The sequence below is a fragment of the Lissotriton vulgaris genome, chromosome 3_1, assembly GCF_964263255.1.
Source record: "Lissotriton vulgaris chromosome 3_1, aLisVul1.2, whole genome shotgun sequence".
NCBI lineage: Eukaryota > Metazoa > Chordata > Amphibia > Caudata > Salamandridae > Lissotriton > Lissotriton vulgaris.
In genome coordinates, this window is record NC_141689.1 from 419063439 (window position 1) to 419087364 (window position 23926).

General features: G+C 44.6%; 1 protein-coding gene across 1 annotated transcript in view; it reads left to right on the forward strand.

Annotated features, from left to right (window-relative positions):
- LOC147726529 (granzyme A-like) overlaps nt 1-23926 on the forward strand; it is a 102272-nt gene that overhangs the window by 24079 nt on the left and 54267 nt on the right. Inside the window, exon 3 of the mRNA XM_086962947.1 lies at nt 1385-1529. Within this exon, the coding sequence (XP_086819073.1) occupies nt 1385-1529 (145 nt within the window). The remainder of the gene's footprint in view (nt 1-1384; nt 1530-23926) is intronic.

Below are 23926 nucleotides of genomic sequence, written 5' to 3' on the forward strand. Positions count from 1 at the left end.
TATGTGTCTGGACTGGAAGACTGTAATCCATCTGGAGAAGTTGTTGATCCAGTTAGGGGTGGTGGAGGTGATCTTGTACTATCATACTGAAAAATAACTTTCTATGTTTAATGCAGCTCTATTGACACCTTGGGTCAGTTCAACTTTGTAGCCTTTAGATCTAGAGTATACACTGACTAAACCAGCCATGCTGCGTTCTGCCATTGAGACCCTCAGGTTGATGTCATAATGGCAGCCCTACGGGATTCCCAACATTAGAACATTCTGTTAAAGGTTCTAGAAACAATTCAAAGGTCACACAAATGCCAACGTGCATTAGTCAGTCAGTTGAAAGTGATCATTTCTCCCTCCCAGAATGGATCACACACAGTCTAACAATATTGGAGTACATTTATGCTGTTGGGAGCTATTGTTTGGGAGTTGGATTGATTAGATGACAGCAAAAATTACTTTAACCCCTCCCATGCTGGTGACGGAACCGTTCCGTCAGGAGCCTCGGGTGGGCTGTGCTGGTGACGGAACGGTTCCGTCACGGCACTCTCGCCGCGCCTGCGCGGCGTGAATTCCGTTCTCTAGCGCGGGCGGCGCCGTGACGGAACCGTTCCGTCAGAAGCACAGCTCACCCGCGTGCCGTGACGGAGCGGTTCCGTCACGAGCACGGGACCGCCGCGCGGCCCCCCCACCCCCTTAGCACTGCGGTGGAATAGCCGCCGCAGTGAAGGGGTTAAAGTACCTGACATATAATTAAACCCCATACAAATATATTATATATTGAATCACCTGATTATTTATATGACGATTGTCACTTCTTCATTTGACTGCCAAATAAAAATCTAATCTTATTTTTATTATTATTGCTAGAATTTCTAATATTTTTATTATTTAAAGTAACTTTAGTATGAAAAGGAGCAGTGCTGATTGCAGTGTTGCAACAGAAGTACCAGTAGCAGGTGTCAAAAATAAATACTATAAAAGAAGAGCTAAAATAAATCATAGCATATAGTCATCCTTTTCATAAAATATAAACAGGATCAGGTTGTACCTGGAGGAAACGCATGTGGAAATGGGTGGTATCACACTGATGTCTACATGTTTATTTCCCTAGAGGGATTACTTGTCACATGCAGTAATAGCACAACTGGGAATCGTCGACAGTGGTACTATCACTAAAAAAAAATAAAGCAAGAGAAAGGATGGGGGGCTTCGTGTTTTTGTGGCTTGAGACACACACACATCACAGTGTTGTTATTGCAAAATCCTACACTGCACCCTTTGTCTATGCAGAGTGAACCCAAGTATAATAATTTCCAATTATAAACCCATTGTCTTTCGGGAGCTTTAGCACCCATCAGAGCATTATTAATACATATTAATTTACTTTCAGAACACAAAAAACAAGCCGAGTTGTTCTTGGAGTTCACTTCCAGTTTAAGAAAGAAGCAAAGCAACAGAAATTCAGAATCAAACAATCTATTCCACACCCACATTTCAACTGGCCCACGCGTAGCAATGACATCATGCTTCTGCAGGTAAAGTTGATGTCCTTTTGTTTAAAAATGTTTAACCATGTTCCTCAGTTTCCTCTAGATCTGATCTTGTCACCCTGATCACCCTGATCCATAACAGGCAAGTTAAAAAATGCTGTCATCCTGGAACACCGTGAACCAATTCTGTGCAGAGAAAGATAAGTGCAGAGAAAGATAAGTAACGATAGGGGCATATTCTCAAGGATTAAACGTGAGATAACTGCACTTTATCGCAGCCAAAGTGGCAATAAAGTTATCGTCCCAGTCACAAGCTGGTGCTCACAGACCATATCACCAGTTTACCTGCGATAGCAGCAGCAAAAAACATCACCACAGATGACCCCCGCAACTATCGATAATGAAATACAGAGTAGGCTTTCCCGTGCCAAAAGCCGCGACAACACCACTCCGCAACGTTCTCAACGTTCTCAATGTTCTCAACGACCAGCCAGATAGGCGATAAGTTTTCAAAACGTGCTATAAGGCACGTTAGCAGCAGAATATTAACACCTGCTCTGACCTGGTGTAAAGTCGAACGGCAGCCTGAGTGACACATGAAAAGCAACAGATGCCATGGAGCCACTGACCATGCAGATGGGAGCCCCAACTGGCCCATAACCCCCCCGGACCACCCCTCCAGACCAACACCGAGGCTGTCTTACTGCACGTGTGAGGGGGCAGTTGACTGCACACATGTCCTATTTGTGCCCCCTGGAAACACTGCAAACATAACTGCAACAAAAAGCACACGCATTCCATCAATGTACTGGCAATAGTGGACCACCCAAAAATCTCCACCAACATCGACGCCAACCACCCTGGCAGTGTGCATGATTCCCACATCTTCCGACAGTCCATTATCAACCAGCTCTACCAGGATGGCACCTAAGGAAATGCACTTCTCGTTGGCAGGTACCAAATGAACACACCACACACCTCGATTCCTCAATCATGCAACGCACACCACTGGGAATGCACATGTAACCAACTCACATACACCATGCCAAACAACATGCCCACCCACCAGACACAACAGCACAACTCACTGTGGGAAACTGGGCCAGCCATGCACAGAAGCCATCAACGGCATGGCACCTCAGCCACACAACAGCAGATTGTGGGGAGGAGGAGGGAACCAGACATGTGCAAAGGAGGCAAGTGGCCGATGAGTGAGAATGTACACAATGGCATGAATGTGATGGCCAGACTTCAGTATGCAGACCACACACATATCCATGTCGACATACACCGCTGGTGTTTGGAGTGCAGTGGACAGTGGACGCAACCATGTCACTCCAGCCAGTGGGGAGGATCGCAGAACTGTAGCCTGTTACACCCCCCGTAGGCATGAGCTGAGTGGGCGGGCCCAGCGTACGCCAGGCCACTGTAGGGGGGCCCAGCGTACTGTAGGGGGGCCCACCGTGGGCGGGCCCAGCGTACGCCAGGCCACCGTAGGGGTATGAATAAAAGGCACATGACTCTGGGCGTGGTCCTCTTCTGGAATGCCCAACGTTTCTGCCAGGTTGGCACCTCTTACTCTGCCATGAGGCTGACCCCATCACCGTGAGCAGGGTTGCCTGCGATCCTGTGCACCTGCTGCACCCCGGGACACTGGTCCCGAACCAGTCCTGCCTTCCCCTGCGCACCCAGGCCTCAATTCCTACCTGTCAACACTGCGTGTGTCGAAGAGGGCCCACCACATGCCAGTGCATGCTCCAAGCCTGAGGCCCGAGACCCTGGCAACCTGCTACAACCATGATGGCCTCTGTGAGCAAGGCCCACAGTACTCCTTTCTCGTTGACGTACTCTACCAGCTGACACAGCAGACTAGTTGGTCACACATTTAGAACTGAGTCTTGATTACACTATGGCAGAGGACGATGTTGATCGCTGACTTGAAGACACTATACTCCATTCAATGTGGTGCCACCAAGCCTGTGCATAGCATTCCAACAACACGTGTCTGTGGGTCAGTACTGACTGCTGCCTCTGGCCTACACTGCAGTCAAGTAGATCACACATTTTGGACTGAGTCTTGATTTATCAATAGTGGAGTTCATATCCTTGTACAGGCATCATGGCAGACTGCATCCCCTCTCAGCTCCGGTGCCACTAAGTCTGTTCCCCAACATTTATAGACATTCTCTGGTTGAACTTTAGTGGCGTCTGAGTCAATGGACTGGGGGGTTGTCTTCATCCTCATGTAGCTGGTACCGAAATGTTGGTCGAAACGAGGCTGTAGCACTCCACACCTCCATTTGCTGCTTCCAGATGCTTATGCCCTCTGCATCATGCCCTGGGGGACATCTTCCACTGTCCCCTGCAACCCTCCACCACATTCACCTCGGACATCAATGAGGACTCGCTCGCTCCACGTGGCCCTGCCTTAGTGAACCGCAAGGCACGATCCAGTGGCGGGGTGCCTGTGCCAGCCGCTGTGCATCCGGGGCCACTAACTCTGTGCAGCTCAAGTCAGAGACCATGTCTTCTGAGATATTGGAAGGCCTCTGAGATGATGACGTTGGAGTCGACGCCATGTGTATGTGATCCTCCGCTGTCCGCTGCCTCCAGCCTCAACTGCGGCCCACCAGGGCCACACATCAAATCGAGTCCAGACTGGCATGGATGTTGCATCACCGCAGGAGGCACACGCCACCACCACCTCCTACCACCAAATGCAAGTGTCGAAATGGTCGCACTGTCAGACTAACAGAGTTGCTCACACCTGTCGTGGATGCCATCCTCTGCCTGATACCCTGCTCAGCACTCCAGGTGCCACTTACTCAGTGTACCACAAGTCATCATCCATTACTGTTTTGGTTATGTGCTGTGGTGAGTTCACGCAGCAATGTCTTCTCAGGCAGTGTGGTAGACCCGGGGCGATGTTAGGTAAGACGATGCAGGGGTGACTCTCCCCACGGCAGCTGCATCAAGTATATCCCGAAGGGACCCAATCCTAGACATTTTGTTCACATGAGCGGGCTCATCTCTAGTGCCCCAACCTCAGTGCATTGTATGCTCATTGGGTGGCCTCTGTACTTGATGTGGCTACCACTGTAATGCGCCGCTGTTGTCTCTGTAATGCTGGTGTTTACTATTTCCGTCTTCATAGTGTTCACTGCTCAAGTTGTTGCCAGCACCAACCACTCCGTGAGGGCTGGCTTACACTAATCCCACACACATCCAGCACAGGCGTCACAGTACATGTGACCCTGCCAATAGAGGGGCTGGTGCCCGTAGCCAGTTCCATGAACTATCTGCATGTGTCTGTGTGGTCATGATGTGTGCATGAGGGCCCCGGGCCCTAAAACATTACATTGTGCTTTGTACAGCGGACGCAGTCATGATCTCGCAGGCAGTCCTTGGACATGTAGCTTTGTCGCCAGCCACTCATTACGTAAGGGGGGTGTACTGGGCGGTCGTACGGAGGTCCCGTCTGGGTGTGTGAATGGTAATTCCAGGGCTCTGGGTGTGGTTCGGTACAGGAAATGTGCAAACACATGTGTCTCTGTCGCAGTGCGGGTCGACTTTGTGGGGTACAGGTTTGCCCTGAATTGGAGACCCCTTAAGTAATGTTATTCGGCTTCCATGAGACCTAACCCCACCCGCACCTGTGCGGCCAACTCCTTTATGGCATTCTGACACCTGGCATTTGACTGCGATGTGTGCCTCAGTGGCGTGTTGGGTGCAAGCTGTGCTTGCGGGTGCTTCCTGCTGTGTGGTCTGTGCAGAGGCTGGGTTCTCCTCCATGTAGCTTTTCTGCCCTGGGGGTGGGTTGCCTGGGATGTCCATGAGTTGTTGTAGGTCGTCGGTGTTGAAGGTGTGGTGGTCCTCTCAGCATCACTGATGGGTTGTCTTGTTTTTGTAAACATGGTGAGCCCTGCATTTCTAAAGTGACGGAGCGTGTCGTTAGCCTCCTAGGCCTAATGACATGCTTCATCACTTTCCTTGTAAATATGCCCTTATATGACAGTCTGCTCATTAAGATCTGTTCTTCTATAAATCCTAACCTATTACCCTACAGGTGTCACACTCCAAGGCATGCACATTCGCCACTCTGCTACATGCAGCTTGGCAGGGACACAGGCCTCTGATGAACCAAAGTCAGTTCCATGGCTTGAGGAGTCCAGCACACCTTGAGGCACATTCCAAAGGGTTATCCTCAGAATTTTGCTAGTGTATTTACTTAAATCCCTGCCAAAGGTAACAAGTATGCACTTCATGTGGGCCGTTGCAACAGTGCCTTGTTACTCGATGTGCCTTCCATTTCTAAACCAGGGAAAAGTTTAAATAAGTAAGTTTACTTAGAAGGGGGCAATGTGGATTGGTGAAGGTGAGGAATCCAGAGCTATGTAGCCCAGTGACAAACACTTTCAGAAGTGTGTGACACCTACTGTTTGACCTGTCAGCCATAGGTTGGTCTTCCCCCAAACATTTTGCCGGACTCCTCCTGTTTTTGCTGAGTTTGTTTTTGTGGGCCTTAGGATTCTGTGTACTTTACCACTGCTAAGCAGTGCGAAAGTGCTATAGCTCTCTCCTTCAAACATGATAACATTGTCTTACACCCAATTGGCACATTTAGTTCCCCTGTAGGTCCCTGGTAAAGAGGTACTACAAATACTCAGAGTCCGTATATTAAATCTACTAGTAGGCATTCAGGACTCACTGTGCCACCCACTTAGTAGCCTTTTAAACATGTCTCAGGTCTGCCATTGCAACCTGTATGTACAGTTTAAATCACCATTTTGACAAGGCAAAATAAACCTTTGCCAGGCCTAAACCTCCCTTTTTAATACAAATAAGTCACCTCTATGGTAGGTCATAAGAAGTCCATAGGGTAGGGTGCAGTATATTTAGAAATGTGTACATTTTAGTTTTACATGTTCTGGTAGACAAAAATGTTTAAATTCATAATTGACTGAAAAAAACAACATTAAAGTAACATTATAGTTAGGTGATGATTTCACTGACAGTGTAACGTTTTAAATGTACAAAAACACTGCAATTCACCGGTTATAGTTATCTTAAGTAACTATAACTCATGCCCTAAGGTAACAGTAACTTGTACCCCTGCCGTGCACAGTTTTGTCATCAATAACTTAATTACAAATGTTGCAGTGATATTATCAATGATGTCATAGAATATGTAATTATTGGAGTAATATGCTGAGTAATTAGCAGTGCATGGCAACGGCACAAATTATAGTTACCTTAGGGTACTAGTTATAGTTTCCTGAGATAATTATAACTGGTGAATTTCAGTGATCTTGTTATTTGTTTTATATAGCGCAAACTCGACCCAAAGGTATCGGAGCAATTTACATGAGCACCAATTGAACCAATGAACACCCTCCCACTGAGCCTACGACAGACCCAAGACCTGCTGACCTTCAGGAGGATACTCAAGACCTGGCTGTTCGACGATCAGTAGCACACCCCCCCCCCCCCCCCCCATCGCCTTGAGACCCTGGCGGGTATGTAGTGCGCTTGAATGTAGTGATTTTCCGAGAATCACAGGATGTCGAGTGTCCCAGCCAAGCTCGAACCAGGTTCAGCAGCTTTGGGGTCGACCACTCTAGCTGTTCAGCCACATCTGTTGTATGTTCAAAATGTTACGTTGTCACTGAAATTCCTAACTATAGCGTTACTTTACCTTTTGTTGTTCTCAATTAATTCTGAGTTTTAAAAAAAATAATATTTTGTTATCATACATAAAGACAACCTCACACAGTGAATGGCCTTCAACCGTGCATGGCAGGGGATTGCATCCAACCCATTGGTCCCTCCATCTAAGGCACTTCAGGCCCGAGGGACCCCATCCCTGAGACCTTTTTTTTTTTAAAGGGAGTGGGCGTGCAGCTCCCCAGGGCCATTTCAGGGTCCCCGTCACCCAGGGCCAAAAGATATTTGGAGGGGTTGATTAGTTCCTCTCCAAAAGTCACAAGGCGCCCCTGGGGACCATAACCCTTGGGATCTTTAGGGAGGCACACCACCCTCCTTCCTGAGCCAATAGCGGTTCCAGGGACACCCACTGTGCTCTCAGAGTAGGGGCAGTGATAGGTTGGAATAGGTCAAAATCCGACTGCCACGGTTGGACTGTTTATTCTTTTCATCATGTTCATAATGCGGGCTACATTGCTTTGTTTTATCTGCCTAATAATCGCAGCACATTCTTTCTATGCAAGATTATGATTGTGTCAATAAATGTGTTAAAACCTTTACTCGTTGCTTTCTTGTGTTTACCATGGGCATGAATAAGTAAACAATGAAAGTGGTAAGATCTGTTTCCCCAATTACCCTGGGGATCAGAGTGTCATATTTGAGGTTGCCAAAATTACCTCCCACCCCAGGAGTTCGGGTGAGGCACTGTGAACTAGCTAGGGATTGGCCCAACAGTCTCTGATGGTGAAGATGGATTAAGTCCCTACAACTTGAAGTACTGTTGTTCTAAAATGCAGGCCTCCTTTTTCTAGTGGGAACAGTATAACATGGATGTACCCTTTGCCCAATCTCTTAGGTTAGCCTTAGACACCATACGTTAATGATGTGGCCAGAAGTTGGATTGCAATCCTTCTTCGCAGGATGGAAGAACAGCATTAGCAGAGCTGCATGTTTACCACAGGATTTGTTCCAGGACAGTCATGACCGGAGTGCACCTGCAGGCAGGGAAGACAGGTTTGCTTCAATCCAGTGGGAGATTTAAAAATATTGTTGCCAGATGAGAGCAAACATATGTTCCTCTTCCCGTACTGCTGTGAGCAGGAAAACTACTGTGTCCTGGGGGCGGGCTCACTGGGATACAGCTTATGAGCGATGTGGTCTCCAGGGCTTTAAGGGGCTCAGTGTGGGGGCCTCACAGGCCCCCTCCCTTTTAAGTTTTGTTTGGCCTGGGGGGTAGAGTCCCCCGGGATTTTTAAGGCTTGGGAGGGAGACAGCACAGCCCTCCTCCCCTTTTTTCATAGAATACAGCCCGGGGGTGGGTTCCCCAGGTCTTAACAGGGCTGGTCCTAGGCATGGGCGGTATGGGCAGCTGCCCAGGGCCTCGCGCTCAGGGGGCCCCGCCGCCGCCGGCCCCGCAGAGTAGACGTGGATGACCGCAGAGCAGAGCAGGGCCCCTGGGCCCGACATGAAAATGAGAAGCGCTGCGCACACTCGCACAGGCAGTTAAAGTGGCAGTGCACGTCACCGTGCACGCACGCACCACCACCTAGCTTAGTGGTGGTGCTGCTGTGCGCAGACGGCGCTACGGCGTTACGGCGTATCGCTTTGATGTGGTTCCCAGGGCTGTCAATCTGGTAGCGCGCGAAGGCGCTACCAATGACCGCCTTGGACATACATTTTGGCCAGCCCAGCGCGCTGTGCGCTGTGCTGCTAAAATGCAGTGAAGCAGAATGCACGCCGCACGCGCTCCCTGGCCTGTGGGGAGTCGGGAGTCTGTTCGGCCGAGCCCGGGCGGGCTGCGTTGGCGTAGGCGTAACGTCTTCAGACTGTGACAGAGATAGGTGGTAAGTTACGGCCCATGCCACTTTCACTTTGTTAAGGAAATGGAAGGGCTGAGACCAGTCCAGTTCGTTGCTCCTAATTTTGTCAGTTTCTCACTCTGTCTCCCCGGCCGTCAACCCGCCTCTATTAGTATATGGCGGGAATGCTTCCAAATGCTTGCAAACAAGTTGAACACATCCACCAGAACACCCGATGAATACCAGGGGGTTGAGTCCATAGGTCGGGTGCACCCATATCTGCTATGGGTAAAGGCTAGAGTGGGCGACCTGGCTATTTGGGAGTGCACCTTGAGTTGGAGAAGGGTTTTGTTTTACAGTACAACATTTTGCTTGGCACAATACTGCCAAATGAAACACACAATGTTGTATACTATACTATAGCTGTATTTATAAAGCTCTTCACACCACGAATGAGACAGGTGCTGAACGCATTTGCACGTCTGTGGCAAGATACATTGTGCAGCTCGGATGGAAGACAGCGTGTCTGGTGTTGCTAGTAGTATGTTTTGGTGTCAAGCATGAGGGCCTGAGCCATGCTTTTATTATACAGAAAATACTACTTTGTCAGTTATTTACAGCAACTCTATTTTATTTGATCTGTGTTTCGTGCACCATCTTTCATTTGGTGACAAGTAAACCTGTAGCTCACCAAAGATGACGCAGAGGCCTTCTTTCCAATCATTGGTCACCAGGGGGTATTTTTCAAGTGTGAAGTTTTGTGCAAGGAATTAGTGCCTGTAAATGAAGGCCACCGGGCCCACTCGATCTGAGTAGAATTTGCACATGCACTTTTGAAGACAGAGCAGGAAAGGGGCCTCCCTCGTTTTGCTTTCTTCTCCTGATTCAAAGTGGGTGTATATATATATATATGCATATATATATATAAATGTGTGTATATATATGTATATATGTATATATATCACCGCTACAATGGTTCCTGCTCGGGATTCATGCAGCGCTGGTGCATGTGCGTTATCCTGCGGCTGAACCACGCCGCTCAATTTCTCCACAACTTTTCCCACCAGGGAAACAACAGGTCGCACAACCAACTGGAGTTTTAACAGCAATCTCCTTTTATTTTTCAAAAGACACAGGGCAAATAGCGCATTTGATCTACGCGTTTCGGTGTGTCGCCACCTTGCTCACGATCACCGGATTTGCCCCACCCATGTACATTTATAAACATTCTTTTTTCAATATTGTGTCACTTCCTGTCACATGTTAAATCAAGGATTCTGGTCCTTGTAGTTTTTATGGTTGTTTGAAACAAAATACCAACTTATTAATGCACCAAAACAAAATACATTGAACTAATTATTATTAAGCATTCTGCTAGTACTCTTTTCTAATGTTCTATGATAGTCTCTCAGCGCCTTCCAATAGGCTGATGTATATACCATTGTTCTGCCTGCAAATAGGCACACTTCACGATCATCATTGTAAATCAATGTTCACTGTTCATTGTAAGTTCCATTACGCTGCTTATTTAAAGGTGCACATATAATTCCTCCAATTGATTTAACCCATTTGGGTGCAGGGTCCTCAGGTTGATAATGAATCTCCATTCTGCTTGCCTTAATTTTCTTTCTCGATCACCTCCCCGCTCTCCCTTTGCGATTGTTTGTATGCCATAAAATCTCCACTTTTGCCAGTCTCCTTGGTGAGATTGTTCCATATGTTTCGCTATGGCATTGGAGCGGTCCTTGTGAATTGTTGCACGCATATGTTGCAAAATGCGATTTTTTAATTCTGCAGTCGTACTTCCCACATATTGCATTGGGCACGGACATTCCACTACGTAAACAGTAAATGGGGTTTTACATGTGATACACTGTTTGATTTGCCATTTCTTCTTGTTTGCCAAAGTTATTTCCTTAGTTTGCTTAGCTATTTGGCACATTTTGCAACCGTGACATTTCACGAAGCCTTTGGTTTTGAGCCAATCGTCCTGTCGTTTTTTCTGGAAATGGCTATGTATCAGATGATCCTTCAAGTTTTTAGCACGTCTATATGTTACAGTTGGATGAGTTCCCACAATTTCCTTCACTGTATTGTCCAACTGTAGCAGTTTCCAATTTTTTCTTAGAATTTTGGATATTTTATCACTTTCTTGGGAGAAATCCATGATCAGACGGATTTTGCCTGTTTCTGTGTCATCCTCAGGTCTTTTCCTTTTGAGACATTCCTCTCTGTTCTTTGTGCTGGTTCTTATCAAACTGCTTTTGACTATTTTTGCTGGGTATTTTCTTTTTATGAATCTTTCCATTGTCTTTTTACTATTCTTGTCCCACTCATCTTGTTCACTGCATCTCCGCCGGACTCTCAAGAACTCTCCGTACGGTATGCTGTTCAATAATGTTTTCTGGTGGAAGCTGGTCGCTTCAAGTGTAGCATTGGTCGATGTTAGTTTTCTATGAAGAGTTGTATGTATATGCTGGTCCTTGATATAGATTTCAGTGTCCAGGAAAAGGATTCTGTCTCTACTCATGTTGTAAGTGAATTTCAAATTTATCACACTATTGTTCATTGTTTGAAAATATTCCTGGAATTCTGCTTCGGTACCATCCCAAATTATCAATAAATCGTCGATAAATCTCTTCCAACTTACGATTTTATTGACTGATGTTTCATTGGTTGAGTTCCATGCTATTTCCTGCTCCCACCATCCCATTGTGAGACATGCATATGATGGGCTTAAAGAAAATCCCATTGCGGTGCCGTTTCGCTGTTTGAAGATTTCCCCTCCAAATGTGAAGATGTTTTGTTCCAAACAAATTGTAATCATTTCCAGTAGCATCCGATTATGACTACTGAATTCCAAATTTCTCTCCTTTAGGAAAAAATTGCATGCTTTCAAACCCATCTCGTTGTCAATGTTGGTGTATAACCCAATTACATCCATTGAGATCAACCAATAAGATTCTTGCCAAGGTGTATCCAGTAGTGTTCGTAATAGGTCACTCGTGTCCTGTTTTAAGAATTTAGTTTAGCAACAAATGGCTTTAGGAAGTGGTCGATGTATTCCGCCATCGGTTCCAACACTGATCCCTTTGCGGATATTATTGGTCTTCCCGGGGTTTTTTTTTGGTCCTTGTGTATCTTAGGCAAGAAGTAAATAGTTGCCATTATTGGATGTGTTACAGTGAGAAATTTCCTCTCCGTTTCATCAATTAATCCTTTTGCTGTCCATACACTTAATTTGTCATCAATTTTGTTCTTTATGTCCATCACTGGGTTCTGTTTTAATTTCTCATAATGCATGTTGTTCCTTAATTGTCGATGAGCTTCTCTCATGTATGCGCTTCGGTCCATGATTATCACGTTTCCGCCCTTGTTGGCGACTTTTATTTCTATTTTTTCATCTTTCGATAGATTCTTTAATGCCAATCTTTCCTCTTTTGTTAGATTGTCTTGGCCATAATTCCATTTAAGATTGTATAAATCCTGTATTACAGCTTCCTGAAACAAATCCACTTTGTTTCCAGGGGTTAGTTGTGGGTAGAATTTTGATTTCGGTTTTTTCCCACTTAATCCTGCCCCACATTGTGGTACGGCCTGTGATAGAGACATTTCATCCATTGGGTCTTGATCAATGTTTATTAAAGTCAGAAAGCCGTCTGCGTCTTTAAGTTGTGAGTTTTCCTCAGTTGTTTCTAATTGAGTAGTGTTTTTCCCTTTCAATGTTTTTTCCTTGAAGGCTTTTGCTAATTTGATTTTCCTGATATACAGGTATAGATCGATTCTCACCTGTGCTAGGTTCATATGGCTTTTCGGACAGAAATTTATTCCCCTTTTCAGTAGGGATGTTTCCGTTGTTGTCAGTTGTCTGCTTGATAAATTTATTACTTGCAGTTCGTCAGTTGTTATTTCCGTCTCTGCCTCATGGTCCTTGTTTCCACCCCTGTTCTCTCTGTTCCACCACTTGCTCCTTTTTCCTCTTCTGTTGTATTTCTTCCCGGCCATTGCCTTCCTCTTCCCCTTCCTCTCCGTGGTTGGAATTGTGGGGTTGGGCGGTTCCGCTCCCAATATCGTTGTTGCAGCATGAGGCGCATGTCCCCTAAAAAAGGAACCCTTCTATTTGCATCATTTTCATTGCCAGGTGTTTGTTCATTGGATAGTGTAGAAGATGCCGAGCTAGACATACTTGACATGCTTGTCCAGGCCATTTGTTCTTTTAACCCATCAAATTTCCTTGCGAAAGAGAATATGCGGCCTTCCGCATAATCATTTGTGTCTCTGATGAATTTTGAGTGTTTGCGGCCCATCACAGTTTCCTCGTGTTTGTCTATTTCTGTTTCCAAATCTTCTTTAAATTTTGTCATTTCAGATGTTAACTTAAGGGTGGCCAGTTCCTTCTCCACTTCCTGCAACTCCTCTTTTAGTTTTTCCAGGGCTATTTCAATGTGTTTGATTAGGATTACAATTAATCCCAATGAGGATTGCAGTATGAACCCCATTCCTCTAACAATTCGTTGGATGCATCATTGTTATTGGGCATAAGTAAGATCCTAAGTCCTCTAGGAACCATCTTTGCAAGTATTCTTTTACAAGGTAGAAACTTCTGTTTTTAGCGATCACAATCCTGTGATTTTAGAGGTTTTAGCTCAGGGAGTCTTGGGAAATAGGAAGATTGACGCCTTGTGTGCGACAGATCTTGTGCTAAGAGATCAAAATCGGAGGCTCAAATGGGACCAAGTTACTCCAATAACCTTTTTACAGGAAACTTTGGCCAAAGTCGCAGGAGAAGTCGCCATCTGTTTAGATAATAAAAACCCTAGCGCTACTATGGTCGAGGCCTTTAGTGTTATTTGTCACCAAGTCAATTTAGATCTGACTGTAAAGGCAAAGTCCAATAAGCCAAAGGGCCCCAAATGGTTTCATACAAACTGTTCTAAGGCCCATTCAACTCTCCTTAAGGCCCTAAAGAACAAACCTAGAGACAGAGTGCTGATAGCGTCATTAAGGAAACAATACAACTTAGCTATCAGGAAGAGGAAATCTGAGATAAAAGACGAGGCTTGGAATTATTTGTTACTGCCTGAGACACAGAAAGACAGTGCCAAATTTTGGGCAGTTATAAATCACCCATATTTTGTGGGATTAGACAACCAGAGAGCTGACTGCATTATCCCAGATGAACAGTGGGTGACACATTTTAGCAATATTTATAGTCGCACTCATACCACTATAGAATGTGAAATACCTCTTTCACAATCGTCAACTCATATCCCTCCTTTCACTCAGAAGGAGGTAAAACAAGCAATTAACGACACACTCTGTAAAAAGGCACCGGGGCCAGATGGGGTCCCCGCAGACTTTTTTAAGAGCGCTCCTGAACTAAGCTTAAAGATCCTAACTAACATTTTTAATGCTAAAGGGGAATTAATTTTCCCCTCTAGCTGGGCAAACTCGACCATAGTGCCAATCTTTAAGAAAGGACAGAGGACAGACCCGGCCTGTTATAGGCCAATTTCCCTTATCGATTCGAGTATTAAAATCCTGAGGAGAGTCCTCTTAGGTAGACTGACCCTGATTTTAGAAAGTAAGGGCATTTTATCTAACGCACAATATGGCTTCAGAGCCAAAAGAGGAACCTTAGATCAGTGCCTAAATCTAGAATTAATTTTAAATAAATATGTAATCGCCAAGGAGGGTTCATTGTAGGAAAGCATGTAGGAAGCATGTAGGAAGTTGGAGAAGGCCTGGAGGATCTCCCATAGTGTAGTAGATAAATCCCGCTATCACTCTGCTTTGAGATCCTACCATAGAAATATCAGAGCTGCCCGCAAAACCCATATTGTTTTCCAATTATCTGAGGCAGGTAATGACCCTAAAATATTGTATCAGGTTCTTCGAACCTTTACTAACCCCATCGCGTGCGACAGCCCAGAGACGGTGTCCCAACAATTGTGCGATGATACTGCTGGGTTTTTTGCAAATAAAATCGACACTATCTACCAAAATATTGCTCAAGCCACCACTTTGGTCGATATTAAGGATTCTTCGCCTAGCCCACAACTCGGAACAGTTGGCCTTGGCCCTCCGGTACTTTCCGCTATCCCCGAGATCAGTCTGGATGATGTCAACTCACTGATTGGGACGATTAAATCGGGCAGCCCGGCGGACCTTGTTCCCGCCCGAGTGATGCATCTTATAGGGAATGCTCTGAGTCCCACCATTCAGATGGTGATTAATCGCTCCCTCTCTGAAGGATTGGTCCCTCTGGAGTGGAAAAAGGCCCTGGTCAAGCCCATAAGGAAAAACACCTCCATTCCCTGGTCGGATATGACCAACCTGAGGCCTATCTCCCTTCTGCCGTTTGTCGGCAAAATAATGGAGAAACACGTTAATCTCAATCTCTCCAGTTACATAGAGCAGACCGGCTGTTTGGACCACTCTCAGTCAGGGTTCAGACCTAGGTATATTACCGAGATGGCTCTTCTTTCTGTCACGGATACTATACGTATGTCTCTGGACAGAGGTCTATCTGTGGTGTTGGTGCTGTTGGACTTGTCCGCAGCATTCGACACCATATCCCATACCATTCTCCTAACAAGATTAAAGGAGATCGGCATAGAGAAATCTGCCCTGGCGTGGTTCACCAGCTTCCTTGCAGATTGTACCCAGCAGGTTAACATGGGCGCCTTCAGTTCCATCTCCACCAAAATCACCAGAGGAGTCCCGCAGGGCTCCTGTCTCAGCCCTACGTTATTTAACGTTTATGTCTCCTCCTTAGCAGATACTATGAGGTCTTTTGGGTTTTCACCCACTTCATACGCTGATGATACACAGCTGTTGTTTACCTTTAAAACCTTTACCCCGGAGATAAGGCAAGCTTTCTCGAATGGCATGACTGCGGTCGCCGGCTGGATGGCCAGGAACTTTCTCCAGTGCAATGTGGGGAAGTCGGAAGTCATGCTGTTCGGGGAAGCAAAAATTCTGTGGACCCCTGACTGGTGGCCTACAAGTTTGGGAGAGGCCCCTTCCCCCAAACAGGTGGTGAAAAATCTGGGGGTCCGTCTGGACCATGACCTCAATCTTGTACATCATGCCAACACCACGGTGGGGTCTTGTTTCCATATCATCAGCCTCCTCCGGAAAGTGTTCCCCCTTCTCCCTGACAGCACAAGGAAGACCTTGGTCCAGGCCCTCGTATTGAGTCGCCTCGACTATTGCAATGGTCTACTTTTAGCGGCCAATGAAGGAGTGCTTAACAAACTTCAAGTGGTGCAGAACACCGCGGCACGCCTGGTGACAAATGCCCCCCCAAGAACACCATCTCTGCCCCTTCTCAAACTGCTCCACTGGCTTCCTATCCGGAGACGGGTGGAATTTAAGACCTGCTGTGTGGTGCACAAGAGTCTCCATAACTTAGGGCCGCTCTATCTGGCCGAAAAATTTGTTCATCATCACCCCCCTCATAATTTACGGTCCAGTAACCAGCTGTTACTACAGATTCCCCGACATAACAAGACCAGACAGGAAGGACGTGCTCTTTCTGTTATGGGTCCACGTCTGTGGAACAACCTCCCCCTCTCCCTTAGACAGTGCTCTAGCCATCTAGCCTTCAGGAAAAGTCTTAAGACAACCTTATTTCAGTATTAGCGCTTGCTTAGACCTGTTTCCTCCCACAGCACTGCGCGGAGATACACCTTCGGGTGTGATTCCGGCGCGTTACAAACCCACAAATAAATAAATAAATAAATTGTACATGGCCTTCATGGACCTCTCATCAGCTTTTGACCTGGTAAACAGGGCAAAGTTGTGGAGGATCCTCTTGGCCATGGGCCTTGACCCCCCTTTGGTCGAATACTTAGCTGAGCTACACAAGGATCTCATGACATCAGTCAGGGTCACTAGGGAAGGAAGATGCACTTGTCACTTTAAGTCAGAGAGGGGGGTTAGGCAAGGGTGTATACTTGCCCCCCTCCTCTTTACCCTATACATTAATGACCTTGAGGCAGTAATGACAACATCCCATAGTGACATCCCGCGTGCAGGAGAGACAAAGATACCTGTCCTCCTGTACGCGGATGATGCCGTCCTTTTGGCACGCTCTGGAGTTGCATTAAACAAACTTCTTTTATCTTTTGGAGTTTTTATGTCATCACTGGACATGAAAATTAACACAGAAAAATCACATGTAATGATTGCTGGAGCCGCAGGCAGGAAAAGAAAGTCGTTAACATTTTACTGTGCGGGGAAGGAGGTCAAGAGAGTCCCTTCTTTTCCATACTTAGGAGTGACTTTTGACGAAAAGGGCACCTGGGGCCCCCAGCTTTTGGTCAAAAGCAGCGCTGTTGCTAGAGCGGCTGCAGGGCTGCTAGGATTTGCTAAAAAACTGGGCGCCCGTCCCATGGAAAGCATCATCAAAGTTTATAAAGCAAAATGTCTGTCAGTCGCCCAGTATGGTTCTGTTATCTGGGGACATACTAGTCCCGCCAAAATACAGAATGTAGAAAATAAATCTTTGAGATCTCTGCTTTCTGTTCCCCAATCAACCTCGACCTTTGCATTGCATACAGAGTTAGGCTTGGGCTATATATCTGACACCTTAAAACTAGCCCCAGTGATCGGTTGGATAAAAACCTGGCTTAACCAGGAGCTTACTTTAAATCATATTATTTTAAAAGACTGTTTAGCCCTGGATAGAGCCCTTAACATCCCATGGGTAAGATATGTGAAAACTCAGCTAACTTTAGCAGGCCGTCCGGAGCTCTTCTCATCTCCAGATGGAATAACTTATGAAGATCTAAAATTAGTCAAAAATACCCTGACAAATTTATATGCCCTGGAGAGGGAAGCTACAGAGTTAAAAAAAAACCCATGGTAAGGAAACACTGTATGCTCTCCTCTGTTCCAGGAATGGAACTATATCTCCTTCAGGTAACAAATTCTTATCATCGTTTTCTCTTAACGAGATTTCGTTTTGATCTAATTCATTTTATACTGGGCAACTTTAGAACCTGGATTAGACCCGATGATGCTGAACCATGTGACTGTGACCATTTTTCAACACAGGACACGATGCACTTTATCATGTTTTGCGGACATTATATTGAGATTAGGAAAAGATATCTGCTCCCTATTTTACGTAATCAGGGCTTTATTCAGGTAAAACCAGCCCTGTTGTTTTTGCAACTTCTCCCTAATGCTAAAGTAGCTTTTTCTGTCGCTAGTTTTCTAGTTGCAGGAGCACGTTTAAATAAGCACCGCATAAGGCACAGGCACTTTATCTCTGAAAAATGAATTTCCTCTTTTCTCATTTATTAGAATGAGTTGTGTTTTAATAAGCCCTTCTTTTTACCTTTTTTAAATATTTATGTATGTTTCATTGTAAATCTATTGTTCATAATATAATGATTGTCTGTTTTAAATTTGTAAAAATGTGTGCTCTGATGAAATGGTGATATGTAATTTTGCTTGTTCTTTTATGATTTTCAATAATCGAATAAAGATAATTGACTGACTGACTGACTGACTGACAATGTGTTTGATTAGGATTACAATTAATCCCAATGAGGATTGCAGTATGAACCCCCCTCCTCTAACAACTCGTTGGATGCATCATTGTTATTGGGCATAAATAAGATCCTAAGTCCTCTAGGAACCATCTTTGCCTCCAAGTATTTTTTCAACGTGATGATCTCCCATGATTTATTGATCTCTTTTCGACTCAATTTCTCCCAGTTTTTTAATTTACTTCTGGCATCAGATTTTCCTGAGGTTGATGCTGCACCAGTCTTTTCCTTTGGGTTGCTTTTGTCAAACAACTCATTAACTCGTGCTGTGCGTTTCGCTTCACGTTTTTCCATAATTGCGCTTTTTGATCACTTTCCCCTTCAATTAAGATCGTTTTCCGCTGTTTTAGCCTTGCTGTCACACCCCTGTGTTGGCCGGTAATCCCAAAGTGACTATTCAGTAGTGCTACTGTCCCGCTTTTCCTTTAGAATTCATTGCGGTTTTGCAACTAAGTTACTTGGTTTCCCGATGTCAAGCCGATTTGAGATATTTAACACTTTGCATTCACACGCGTTCATTCAGTCCACACGCTTACCGGTTTCTTCAGCGTGTGTTCTGCTCCGCGTTTACAATCCTGATGCAGTTGTCAGTGTTCACTTCCTTCCGTAGGATTCTGTTTGTAATCCAAAAAGTCGGCGTTCACTGCTTCCCGAATTCAAATCACCTCTACAATGGTTCCTGCTCGGGATTCATGCAGCGCTCGTGCATGTGCGTTATCCTGCGGCTGAACCACGCCGCTCAATTTCTCCACAACTTTTCCCACCAGGGAAACAACGGGTCGCAAAACCAACTGGAGTTTTAACAGCAATCTCCTTTTATTTTTCAAAAGACACAGGGCAAATAGTGCATTTGATCTACGCGTTTCGGTGTGTCGCCACCTTGCTCACGATCACCGGGTTTGCCCCACCCATGTACATTTATAAACATTCTTTTTTCAATATTGTGTCACTTCCTGTCACATGTTAAATCAAGGATTCTGGTCCTTGTAGTTTTTATGGTTGTTTGAAACAAAATACCAACTTATTAATGCACCAAAACAAAATACATTGAACTAATTATTATTAAGCATTCTGCTAGTACTCTTTTCTAATGTTCTATGATAGTCTCTGTATATATATATATATATATATGTATATATATATATATATATATATATATATATATATATATATATATATATATATATATATATATATATATATATATATATATATATATATATATATATATATAAACATTCATTGTCAGTTTGAAACTTTCAGATACACTTTATTTCTGCCCTGAGCCAAGGTGAGAACGGTCTGTGAAAGTTGACACTTTTCTAATTATCAAGAAATAATTGGAATTTTGGTGGAGTGGTGGAGTGGTTGCCATTGACGAGCGGGGCTAGGAAGAACATTGCAGAGGGACATTCTGTGGTAGAATGGTGAAGTATTTCCAAAGTTAACACAGTGGTGAGACCATGAGTGTAAAAAGAAAAAGGTAACCATGTTGTTCCTGCTTACATTTCACATGCTTTACTTAATCTTGTATTCCCTATGAGTGTTTGCTTTTTCTAGGATGTTAATTTTTTTTAGGCAGCATATTGCTCTTGTCTAGTGCGTAATTTAAATTGAGCCACATCCAGGTGTTTATGGCGGGTCAGTGAAGTGCAAGTTTCTCACAGTGGGGCAGTATTATGTTCAGTGGGGGAGAGGATGTGGCACTATGGTCAGAGGGAGCTGCTGAATTTTTTACGCATTCTAACAGTCTCTGCAAAGATTTCTCCTTATTAGTACCAGTGGAACATACAAATGCAGCAGTGAGAAAGGTGACCCATCAACCTTTGCAAAGGGCCCTCGACTTCACAGCAGCACAAGTCACATTTTTTTAAAACTTTTGATCCGTTTGAGCTATAAACAATTTATTAGTTAAAATCCTCATATTATGCAGCAGATTATGTATTATGTGGCAAATATGCATGCTGGGAGTTGTAGTTTGACACTGTCCAATAAAGATTGGGCTTTGCAAGATACTGATATCCACATTCGTTTGCTTCAGTGATGCCAAATAAATAAGATCAAAAGTCATGCGAAGTCACTTTCTGTGAAGTCACTTCTTGCGACGCAATATGTAATTAGAGGGGCCTCACATCTTCTCTTTCGCCCGGGGCCTCAGAAGGCTTAGGGCCGGCTCTGGGTCTTAATAAGACTCGAGGACACTTGTCCCCTCTTCTCATTTTCACTTCAGCCCCAGAGGATGTGGTCCCAGGGGCCTCACAGAGAGGAGAGAGCCATGCGCTCCCCCCTCTATAGAAATAATTTGCTCCACCTACTAGGGACCTTAGCCCAGGCCTTACTTTTATTTTTTAAGAGTAGTGCAGGTTATCTGTTTTGAAAGGGGAGGCAAGTATATTGGGGTAGGAGAGCGTGGGTGTTTTTTAAACTGATAGGCATGTTTACTGGTGATTTTCTACGGAGAATGGGAATTAAAAAGGACCTTAAAAAACCATATGTCAACGTCTTTTAAAATATATTCTCAGACATTCTAAGTTGAAACAGAAAAGTTGATCAAAAATAAGGTTCATTAGGTGAAAAGCCCTGTTTACTTTGGAAAGTGTCAACTGACAGCCGTGCCACAAAAAACGGCTACTTGGCTAGCATTCCCCAATTATAAGCAAGTGACACTCTTACATTCCAGTGCCCAAAGCAGCAGGTTTTTTTCACTGATTAGGCGGATTTAAAATGTGCCCGTCTTGATTTCAAGTGCGTTATCGATTTGGCCTCACCCGACCTTACTGCTAACCTTGGGCCATTTCTCCCTTCCAGCGATCTTCATTACAAAAAGAAGCATTGAAAAAGCCAATCCACCTTGTTTTAGGAACTATTGGCATTGCCAATGCCTTTTGGCAATGCTCTTTTCACTGTCAGTGTGCAGCAGCATCAAAACAGTTACTGGCGGTCACGTCATTCCACTGGCGCATGCATGCTCCATAAAGCATGAGGCACCAGCGGATTGATAGGGCACCTTTTGCTCAGATTTTTTCCGTAGTCATCAAACGTGATAGGTTCCACTTGGATCAATAAAGAAAATAACAGGGGCTTATTTATGAAGGACTTGCGCCGCCGGTGCGTCACTTTTAACATGGGAAAAAGTGACGCACCGGCAGCGCAAGGCTTTCATAAATGAGGCCCCAGGCTTTTAGCACAAAAGTGCATTTTTATTTTTTTTTTTAAGTTCAGAAGAATTTTATTTGATAGTTATAAAAAGAGAAAAACAGGTGTCAAAACAAGTTACAATGGAGTACTGAGTTAAAGACTCTTAAGCAAAAGAAAAAAAAAAGAGAACATAATTATACAAATGCATTTGCAATAAGAGAGAAATCTGGGTACAGAATAAAAAAAATAAATAAAAAAAAAATAATGAAGAGATATGGGAAAAATACATGAGCGCAAAATATGGCAGTCATAAAAACATTGGGAAAATTGAGGGAATGATACAATGAAGGATAAATGGAATGTATCGGGCAATTAAGGGGGTTTAGGAACTTCTTGTTGTGGAGGCAGAGGATGAAACAAACGTTTACTGCAAGAATCCAAATAAAGTGTAACTGGAGTCCATAAGTCCATGCGTTTGACAGCCAAACATGCCGGGAAAACATGGGTGGTATCGAGCCTGTGGTTATGGCAAACATTAAACCACCATGCTTTGAAAGAGAGTTTGGAGAAATCCTTCCAGTTAACTGTTAATTGTTGAAAAGCAGCAGCAAGTAAAAGGTCAACAATCTGGGGCTTCAAGTCAACATCATCCCAGCAGGGGGAAAGGCTACCCATAAAAATATGTGTGTGGGAGAAAGGGATAGAAGTGTGGAAAATCACATTAATTTGAGCCCAAATCTGTAACCAAAAACTACGTACATGAGTACATAAGAATAACATGTGAAATAAATCAGCTTGTGGAGATGAACAAGACCAGCATGTGTGAGGAGTGGTAGGAAAGCGTTTGTGCAGATCAGAAGGTGTGAAGAGAAGTCTATTATAAATAAAAAATAAAGTCTGAGTGAGTGTTGCTGCTCTTGAAGATTTGCGTAGTTTGGTCCAGATTTTGTCCCAGAAGGAGATTGACCAGGAGACAGATAAGTCGTGCTCCCAGGACTCCTCAACTTTGGATTTCGGTCTTGGAGTTTCACTAGTGTGAAGGTACTTATAAATAGCAGTAGCTTTTGGTGCAGTGCGTAAGAAGGAGTGGAGTGAGGAAGTAAGAGTGGATTGAGGGGAAGGAGGATCGGATTGAGTGAGGAGATCGTATTTCAATAAAACAGCGTTTTTAAGGGATTGATATTTGCGTGCAAAGGAGGCGGGTAAGTCATAAAGAATGCGAAGTTCATGAAAAGACAGAAAAGAGGAGTTGGAAAAGAGTTGGGAAATCCATTGCAGACCTCGAGTATGCCAAGATTTCCAGAAAAAGGGTCTGTCCCGGATGAGTAGGGAGGTGTTATGCCATATGGGGGAAGATAGGAAATCGGCAATAGTGGTAGGGGGTGGATGAGAAGAAGAGAGGAGTATTTTTGTGGTGAACTTATGAATCGGAGTAGAGACAGATGCGGGTTTGCGAAAGAAGGAGAGGTATTCGGAAAAAGAGAAGGGAGATAGAAGAAGGCGTTCAAGTTTGGCCCATAAGGGACATGGGGTGTCAGGATCTTGCAGCCAAAAAGAGGCTTGTCTCAATTGGAACGCTTTGTGGTAGGCTGGAAAATCAGGGAAGTTAACTCCACCCTCTGATTTAGGACGAATCAAGCGTGCCAAGGACATTCGTGGTTTCTTTTTGTTCCAAAGAAAGGAGATTAGAATGGAGTTGATCTGTTTGAAAAATTTGGATGGGATAGGGACCGGAATATTAGAAAGCGTGTATAAAACAATGGGAGATAGCATCATTTTTATAGTGTCTAGGCGGCCCCACCAAGAGAGGTAAAGAGGATGCCATTTGGACGTGAGATCTGCCAATTTTTGAATACAGTTGGACATACACAGGGAAACGGTATCTGGGATGGCAGGGGCAATATGCATACCAAGGTACTTAATATGGGAAGGTTTCCATGTGAAGTTGGAAGCGACAAAATCTGGCTTGAATGTAAATTTGGTTAGAGGAAGGATCTCGCATTTGTCATCGTTAAGTTTATAACCAGAGATTTGGGAGTAAGCACGGACTTCAGTAAGAAAAGCAGGAATGGAGATAGAGGGGTCAGAAACAAATAACAGAATGTCGTCCGCATAGGCAGCTAGTTTGATGTGGGAATCTAATAATTGGTAGCCATGGATGGAGGGGTTTTGACGAAGCTTGGATAGGAAAGGTTCTAAAGCCAAGTTAAAAAGAAAAGGGGATAGGGGACATCCTTGA